Genomic DNA, 9,542 nt, shown 5'->3' with positions numbered 1-9,542 from the left:
CCCCCAGCTCGCTCTCGGATGTCTCGGCTCCACTTCTCTCGAAGACCTGGCGTCAGTCTGCTGGGCTTTATTTTTTTGGGGCAAAAAAATCCTGCTCTGCTAACCGGCGGAGAGGGGTGGAGCAGCTCTTTCCAAGAAAGCCGCAATCTTTAGCAGTGAGACACTGCCCAAAAAAATCAAGTCCCACACATGCTCCCGTTTAGCAAAAAGAAATTGGATGGGAAGCCTGGAAAACCAGAGACGTCTCCTCCCAAGTAAAGCAGCTTACAGGCAGCTCTGAGTCCCAGTAAAGTGGGACACGGTCACAGCCCCACAGCCCAAACCCACCCCACGAGGGCTCAAAACCAGTCCCTGCCACTTATCTCCTGTATTTTACAGCCTGCGTGGCTGGTCGCGTCAGCTGAACCGGGCTTCGGCTCCCGCCCCGCGCCACTCCATCGATACCGTATTTCAAAACCCAGGCGGAGAAGCGGGGGAAGAGGCTGTGCAATCGCCTGGAAAACACATCGCTGAAGCAAGCTCAATCCAGTGGGCTGTCTCTTGGATTTAAGAGTTATTATTAATATACGGAGGTAAATATGGCTTTATGAGCTCCTGCCATACTCTGAGTACAATTCCACATTATAAATAAATAGTGAAGCAGTGAGCTAACAAAAACACCAATAAATAGCAACCCACCACAGAAGTATTTAAAAGCCCCTAGTGGGAGGCTCTGCAAGTTGCTGTTTGAAGACGGTGCAATTAAATATAATATAATATTGTGATAACAAATAGCGAGAGGTTGGGTGAGCTGCTCTCAGCAAATCCGTGGCGCTGCTGCTTCTCCGACAGCCATTTCTGGCGAGTTTAAGCTTTCGGTGAAGTGACAAGGAAGTTTCTATTTGTTATCCTTGGAAATTCAAGATGTTGTTCAGGCACTGACACACGTGTCTGGCTTTTTATCTGGGGACAGGTTGCTCATATGATGCTCCAGAAAAGTGCAGTACCCCTCAACCTGACAGACACTGGGAAATTTTGGGGGGATGGAGAGGTAGGGGCAGGGCTCGGGGTTCCCCGTGCTGACCCCATGCGTGGAGGGGTCTCGTGAGATGGACGGTGGCATGGAGAAGGGAGAGAGAACCGAGTGGCCGTGGGATAACCAGGGATTAAAGGCTCTGCCCAGCTGGTTCTCCAGCAGCTAGAGCTGGTCCTGCCCCACGTTTCAGCAGATGGGTGACCACCTTCCCATCAGCGGCACTGGGATGGTGCCCTCCATCACTCAAAGCTCAGGTGGTGCTGCCCAGGGCTTGTACCAGTGCTGCAGGGTACATCCATCCCAGCTGCGTGAGGGCTGGAGATGCATTAGGACCCACTCTACAAAATACAGCCCTAAATAAAACCTACATCTGGTCCAGAAGTGTTTGAGACATCATCCAGCTGCGGCCAAGCCAACAACAGATTTTGCTGCAAAAGATCCCAACCACATGTGTAACCAAAGAGTGCTTCACCCCAGAATTAATTCCTGGCTTCTTGAAAAAGAATACATACAAAAGTGGTTGTGATTACTTACCCTTTCTAAAGATTTGAGCAGGTTTTGTCTTTCTTTTAGCTTTTGGATACTGATGACTATTTTGTGTCTTGCGCCTTTGGTAACGTTCTGCAAAAACAGCACAAAGCCCGGCATTAACATTTCCACAGGACAGCCGGGTCAACCCAAACCCTTCCTCCCCTAAACAAAAAGGGCTGCTATAAATTAATCCAATTTCCGAGGGCAGGGATTAGCGGGGGACATAGAAAGGCACTTAGAGACTTGCTGAAGATAGAGTCTGTCCCTCCGCGGCACACCTCGCACAGCGAAAGCGAAGGTGCTGACCGGTCCCCTTCATCCCGAGGATAACACAGAGGTGGATCTGAAAGCGGGGACGTTTTCCAAGGTTAACAAGGGAATCGGTCACCAAAGCCCCACGGACTTTAAAGGAGCTGGGTACTGCAGACCGTGCCCCTGAAACTCCTGAACTTAATCCCAACTGCAAAGAAACCCAAGCGTGGCTCCCAGTGATGGGACGTTTGTGCTGGGACTCCAGTAAGACATCTGGGACGAGGCCTTTTTCAGGCACAATGTGGGTTTTTTGACTCCCCAAGACCCAATTTTCCTTTCTCTGTTTGCTTCCCAACCACCAGCGGGCAAAACGCCTTCCACGTGAAAACACAAAAAGAGGCGCTGGAGGCGTTGGGACCGCGACCAATCGCTTTACAACTGATGTGGGACATACTTGTGCCTCGAGCTGGCATTCGGTGAGGGCCATCATCTCCTCGTAGGTCATCTGCGAGAAGAGGGCAGCGTACTTGTGCAGCCGGAGGCTCTTCAGCCAGGCTGGGACATCTGCAGCACAAAAGTAAGGAGATGAGAGCGCCCGTTGAGTTCATGACATCGCTTAACCGTGGGCAATAGCATCGACAGCAACGCAAGGAGTTGATAGGTGCCATCCACCATCGCACCGGTGCTTCGGACACCTTACTGAACTTCACGGACCTTATGGAGGACATAGTGCTATGGATATGGATGGTAGGAGGAACCAGCCCCTGGGTGAGGACACGTCCTCAGAGGTTGGGTTTCTGGGGCTGAGCCACCAGGAATTAGCCCATGGGGAGCCGGTGTCGTGCCACCGCATGCCAAGCTCCTCGCTGCCCTTTTCCCAGGAACCACCGAAGGTAATGGTGGGGTCGAGCTTAGGACGAGCAAATGGCTGGTTTGCAGGTGGCAGACACGGATTTATGACGTGAGGGAAGATGGTATGTGCTGAAAATTTAAATGGCTGCTTAAAAAGAAATAAAAGAGACTTTTTTTTTTTTTGAGCATAGAAAAATGATGTGCCATCAAAGATCGTCCCACAGCTTGTTTCAGAAGGGTGACTTGGGACCTCAAAATGCACCGACTGAAATGACTTCTTCCTTCCCAGTTGTTATCTGCAGTGTAGCACCTCTGTCCCCGGCTGGATGGGTACCCAAAAATACTTTTATCCTCCTGACATCGATGCGGTTTCACAGGGAGGGACCTGGGAGGGGAATCCTTCCTCTGCAACATGCAAAACCCCACCAGACCCCATGACGGGGTGTCCTCCATGGAGAAGGCAATGGGAAGCAAGCCTCCCCCACTCCAGCCTGCTCAGCAGCTACTTGGGGTTTCATAGGTTCGGGGGGGCCCGTGGTGACACCCCACAGGGGAGGGGGAGCCCTGCAGATACCTGTGCTGCTGCAGTGCCCGTGATGACGCTTTTGCTTTGCATCCTAAAGACTCCGAATGCTGTGCCAAATCAGGACCTGCTTTATTTAGCACCTACCACCCGACAGCAGCTCTGCCGTAGCCTACCGAGCTCACGCGCTCCGCTCCCCGCAATACCCTTGTCCATTAGTCCTTGTCTCCTTCCTGGCCGGTGAGACACCCGGGAGCCCCGTTTCAACCCACACCGGGTGCAGTAACAATGAAAAACCAGTGTTTCAGCCCCAAAAAGCACCAAACCCAACACCATGAATGGAGAGAGCAGGTGGAGGCTCAGGAAATGTCTCTTTTGGGGCTAAATACCAGTTAGCAGCAACATCTCCCCTCTCTTTGATCGTTCCCGGATTGATATAGGGGTACGTGTCGAGTGGGTGGTGGGACCCCACGTCCCACGGCAGGCAGGAGAGCCCGAGGGGAAGGAGTGATGGTTGGCGATGAGGCTGCCTCGATGGGGCTCCTCTGCCCAACGTGCCCACCGAGTTGGGAGGAGGAATGGGGGCTTGCACTGTTTTCGGGAGGGATTTGTACCCACTACGTGCTTCTGCTGCCAGGTTGGGGCTGCTGTGGGTGCTGGTGCTCTGCTCACCATCCCTGAGGCCAGCATGAGGACAACCTTCATGGCCATGTCCAATAACCATCATGAACGTAGCCAACCTTAAAGGTTTTCTAGGCTGATCTGACTGCAAAGAGTGAGGTCAGACTTGGTTCGGAAAGGGATGAGATGACACAAAGAGGACAGTCCCACTGCTGGGACATCCCGTGGTGTGGGTGGTCTCTGTCCAGAAAGCCCCACACTGCTGAGTACCAGATGCAAGTCACAGATCATCACAGACCTCTTCCCAAACCAACACCTTGTCGCTGGAGAGGACAGGGTAAGACAAAGCATTGGCGTGGACCCCTAAGGCAATTCTTACATCTGCCACAAGTCTCCTGCTGCCCACTGCCCGGGCTGACCCCAAACCCCACTCGCATCCCAGCAGGGGATGTGAACGGCCCCAAAACGCTGCGGTTTGCTCTCCGTCCTCTGACACACACCGGGATTCGCGTTTCAATGAAACTCCTCAAACGCTGCACAGAAGGAGATTGACCCCACACCAAACTCGGGGGCAAAGCAGTTACTGAGCACGGACAGGCCGAACTTTGCCGTTTTCCAAAAGTCCCGACATGCAACTGTCCTAAAACCTGCTACTGGAGGTCTCTTAAACCCATCTTCTGTTTAAAAAACCTAAAAGCTATCAGCAGAAAGCCCTGTTTCCAGCGTGGGACTGGCGGGATTGAATCTCAACTTCACTTTAACACAAAACCACACCATAAAGTGTCTACCTGATCCCATGTCCCCTGGGGACATCTGCCTTTGGTGCATGTCCGTGCCAATGGCAAAGCCCATGGAGATACCTTCAGAAGAGAGATGCAACTTCATATAGACACGAAACCCTGCAGAAAACCCATCTCCAACCTTCGCAGAGGGTCAGAGCTCAGAAGCAGCTCTTCTTTCCCTTTGCATCAGCCTCCCTGGACCACCTCCTAATTTTGGGGAGCTACGACGGTCCCAGGACCCCCTTGCCAGTGGGGATGGGGAGAAGGAGCTACCCCAGTACATAGAGGGATGGCGGTGGGGCTTCCCCCCTTCTCATGGAAAAGAGGCAACCAGGAGGTACAAGGTCATCTAAAGACAATTTCATGGTCCTTGGAAAGTCAAAATTCCTAACGCTCCCCACGGAGCAGTGAGCCACCCACCCGCAGAGCGACTCTTTAATCACCGATTACCGGGAGCTAATTGCAAAGTCATGGCACGGCCGGCAGAAACGCTGCGCCTGATGAGAGCAGCAAAGCGAGGACTTCACATACATCATCCCCTATAGGCATTAAATGCCAGAGTTTGGCCGGCATACGTATATCTGGGTGCTGGCATGGAAATTTAGAAGGAAAACAATTCACCCTGCCAATTATATCTATACAGAGGCCAATATAGACACAAGCCATCTGCAGAAGTGCCCTTATAGCACACCGTGCTAAGCCATGGATGTACTCGCAGCAGAAACCCCTAGCCCTACCCAAACCCCGGGAAGGGATGGATGGACGGACGGGTGGGCTCCGCAGGGAACAAAGTGTTTGCATTTCCCCCTGGAGAAACCAGGGGCTGGGAAAAAGCCAAAGGACACTTTTCCTTCAGCACGAAGATAGATGGAGAGAAACAGGTGACACCAGGGCATGAAGATAGATGGAAAGGAGAGAAATCGGTGATGTTAGGGGAGATGAAACACTAAGCCATGTTGGATGGGGGTTTAGTTGTGGGTTTGGTTTCCCCACTATCCTCCTGGAAGCCCCGAAGGGTGTTAAAGAAGGAGTAAAGCTGACCAGAAGTACGGGTGACACCGAGTCACGAGAGCCTGCCGGCGCTCGGAGAGACGTGGCTGCAATTCAGAGAAGGGACTTGGCAAACCGAGCAACCGGTCTGGATGAAATAAGATGCAACCCAATAAAAATGCACAAAGTTGTGTGTTTCTGTAGGAACAAGAAATGGCACGAAGCGAGGGCTGGGAACGGACAGTACTTTTTTTTGCAGGAAAGCTGTGGGGATACAACGGGTCACACACAGCCCAGGGTGGTGTGTTGTTGTTTGAGGACGATGAGCTATATGGCAAGTCTCTGCTCTGCTCCCGAGTCCAGTTTTGGGTGACACACCTTCAATAAAATATGGACTTTCTGGAAAAAAACCCGGCGGAGAGAAGCAAGAACAACCCCAAGTTTAGAAAACATCATCTGGGAAAAAACTGGATTGGTTCAGTCTGAAGAAAATACAGCGGAGCGGGGAGGACATGAGAGTCGTAGACACCAGAGACTGCCGACGTCTGTTTCGCACGTCCCCGGACAGCGGGACAAAAGCAAACTGGCTGACTCAGCGATGCGGGGGGATCAGGTTTAATGTTTGCAAACCTTCCTCCAAAGAAGAAGGATGCCCGGGAAGGGATGGCCCGAGGAAGGGCAGCCGTCTCCCTGGCGCGGGGCTGCATTCAGCAGCAACGGGCTGTCTTAATATCTGGAGTTTCTTTAATTGGTTATTGCTGGCGGACAGCTTGGGCAATAACACCTTTAAGTTTCGGAGATTTGGCCGTATAGATCGATTGCGTTGCCCTGGGAAGTTTCTATCTGTGCAGGTCTCGGAGCTGCAGCTGTGGGTCCCAGGGAGCCAAGCTCCCCACGGTCTCCTCCCCAGCTCCATCACCAGAACCCTGAAGAAATGTAGTGTTAAACAGACCCCTCTGCATCACTTGCTCCCAAAAAGAGCCGCTGAGAAGCAAAGCCCGGCTTTGCGAGGCCGCCGTGCTCAGAAAACTCTCCTGTCCCATCTACAGCCCATTGCCCCCACCCCAGAGCAACGCTACGGTGCAAAGTCCAGCCGGGGAGAGGGCTGAGCCCCCAGCATCTCTCCCACGGGGGAACCGTGTGGGGTTTTTTCATGCATTTCTATCAGGCACATCAAAGTCAGCGCCAAGGCCAACGCAGTTCCACATGACAGAGATTTACACGCATCTGCATTTGTCTGTAATTAGAATAAAATCAGACCTTGCGACTATTAAAAAAAATTCCTCGTTCCGATACATCGTTGGTCTTTACACAATTGAGTTGCTTTGCGTTAGGCAAAACTGCAGTTGTTTAAATCAGTCTCTGATAGCTGCGGGTTCATTTTCAGTCGTTTTGCCTGCTCACAGGAATCTAGTCTGAGTGTTTGCCCATTTTTTATCTATTTATTCCTCTAGAGCCTGAAGTTTGGTCTCCATCTTTGACCGCAGCAATAAGGTTTCCTTTCTGCCTTGTTTACTAACGGGTTCACACATATTTATTGCTAAAAGTCTCCGTGAAATGCAGGTGTAATGGCAAAATCAACTGAAACACACAGGATAAATTCACTGCATATAAGTATCCTAACCCAAAACTTCCCCAAACAGTCAGTGGGTACCAAACACCGCAATGGTAAATCACACGTGGCTTGCTAAACTTACGCTAAGCTATTTTTTACCGTAATAAAAAAGAAAGAGAAAAGAGCACCACTGGCAGCCAAAAGCCACAGGCTATGGAAAAAATCCAACTTTTTGGAAAGCTGGCAGCTTGCAGGATTTTGGGGCAAAACCAGCTCACCGGCACCCAACTGTCAGACGTCAGATCAGGACTAGCCGCTGCTTAAAAGAAAACCTAACGTATTCCCCTAAACCTAAATTCCTAAGCCAGGAAGAAACGTCGAAAGGCCCCATTCGGTTACGAGGACTCTCGCCCAAAACCGCCAACCGAGCCCCGCGCTGCCGGGATAATGGCTTTTCCCCTCCTGCCTCTGGGTGCTGGGGTCGGGGGGGAAAGGCATCTGGTTTTTCACTCACCTTTCATCCCACTCCCTTCCTCCTGGAATGTGTTACGAGCGGAAGGCTGATCTTCTAAATGTTCACTCCCACCACTTCCCGAAGAGGCTACACTGCTTTGTGGAGACAGGGGGGCATGATCGGAAGGGATGCACTGGGGTCCTCTAGCTCGTAAGTCCTCATGAGACATCCATCCATGTCCTAAAGGTTGGTTTGGCACATTCATGGGTGGGGTAAGGGACACAGAGCGTTTCAAAGGGCTGTGGTGTGTCTGGCCTGAGAGAACTGGAAAAAAAAAAAAAATAAAAAAAAAATCAAATCAAAGAGGTTATTCCCACCCCCCCTCGCGGCCCGGGATGCAGCAGAGTCCCCCGAAAAAAAAAAAAAATTAAAAATTTAATGAAATCATAAAATGGGTGGTGGTTGGCCACGGTGCCTCGCTGATGGCTTCGCAGTGCCCGCGGCTACCTGAACCCTACCCTGTGCTCTCGCTCTGCCTCCCGGGAAGCAAAGGGGATGGGAGCACCTGCAAGGAGATGGGGATACACGAGCTACGTCGGGTTGCTTAAGGAAAGGCGTTGCGTGGATAGCATCTCTGGGAAAAAAACCCAATCGAGCAGCTCTGGAGGTTTTCCCCCCGTGCGGAGTCACGTACCGACAGCAAAGCTGAGCACGGGACCGCGCTGGGTGCTGGGCTGCTGCCCCTCGCCAGCCCGGGAGCCGGGCAGTTGTCTTCCTCGCTGTTACTGCAGGTGTAATGGGAATTTTCAAGTGACTACACTGAGGTCATGAAACTCGCCCTCCTAAAATTATCCAGACCTGTATCTTTCTGGGAAAGGCATAAAAATTCCCAGGATGGGAATGTCCTCACAGAGACCCAGGGGAAGTTTCTCTGTCTCTCCCTTTGGGTTAGGACTTGGCTTATGCCCCGAAGCACGAGCTTTTATACATCTACCTAACGTCATCGTGGGGGTACTTATCATCCACAGAAATGTCTAAGCCTTGTTGAGTCCTACTAAGATCCTGCACTTAGTTGAGTTATCATCAGCAATGAGAGCATCCCAGCTCAGCCGCCCATCAGGTGCGTTTCCAAGCACATCCCTTTTGACCCTCCGCAAAAGCAAACACCCAAAGCAACGGTGAAAATACACCCATGACAAAGAGGTGAGGCTGAATCCAACCCCCCCCCCGAAAAGATCTTCGGAAGGCTTTGGATTTATTTTTCCTTCCCAGTTGTATACAGGTTTGTATTTCCTGGCTGAAATTTTGATACCATCAAGTTCAATTTGTTTTTAAAAAATAACTTAAAGACCGCTAGGAAAAGAGCAAGGCACCAACTCCTGTGATTTGGAGTTATTGCTCGAGAAAGGCTTTACAATGGGTAGGTATTTATTTGCCTTTCAGTCAAGTACAGAAATATGTCTTATGTAGGCTAAAGTATTAAAAAACCCCAAATCATAGAGTTTTGGACACTTTTTGACAGAAGCATTGCAACTTGAACAGATTTTTAAATACAATTTTTACGGAATGGTCTCCATTGTCCACTGCTCTTCTTCCATACCGTCTCATTAATTTTTAATTATCTCCTTAAAGGCTGAGATATGTTTTTCTCAGGTCTGTTGGTTAGCAGGGGTAATACATGGTATTTAGAAGAAAAGATGGATAAGGACAAACCATCTTTGTTTCCTGCAATGAAAAAGATATGAAAAGATTGGTCTGTTGGCTTAACAAAACTCAAATTCCTTCATTCACTAAACTGCCCGTTAAGCCATAAATGTAGTTAATGTATTTTAATGTACAGAGTTAGGATGTAAAACACTTATTTAATGTTTTCTTGCAGTTACTCGTGATGAAATTAGTTGAACTTCATGGGGGCTGTTTCCTGATAACTGAGACCTCCCAAAAAAATCTCTGGATTTAGGTGTCGC

General features: G+C 50.5%; 1 protein-coding gene across 1 annotated transcript in view; it reads right to left on the bottom strand.

Annotated features, from left to right (window-relative positions):
* The window catches only part of SAMD4A (sterile alpha motif domain containing 4A), a gene marked incomplete at both ends in the record, with an annotated part of 18,267 nt that extends 10,368 nt beyond the window's left edge, over positions 1-7,899 (bottom strand). The window contains 3 exons of the mRNA XM_009707478.1: positions 1,550-1,636; positions 2,253-2,362; positions 7,636-7,899. Of these exons, the coding sequence (XP_009705780.1) occupies positions 1,550-1,636; positions 2,253-2,362; positions 7,636-7,899 (461 nt within the window). The remainder of the gene's footprint in view (positions 1-1,549; positions 1,637-2,252; positions 2,363-7,635) is intronic.
* Positions 7,900-9,542: the final 1,643 nt, after the last annotated feature.

Source organism: Cariama cristata, unplaced genomic scaffold (genome assembly GCF_000690535.1).
Source record: "Cariama cristata isolate BGI_N322 unplaced genomic scaffold, ASM69053v1 scaffold9889, whole genome shotgun sequence".
Classification (NCBI taxonomy): domain Eukaryota; kingdom Metazoa; phylum Chordata; class Aves; order Cariamiformes; family Cariamidae; genus Cariama; species Cariama cristata.
The sequence above is the reverse complement of the archived record's forward strand: the minus strand, read 5'-3'. Positions and strand labels throughout refer to the sequence as shown.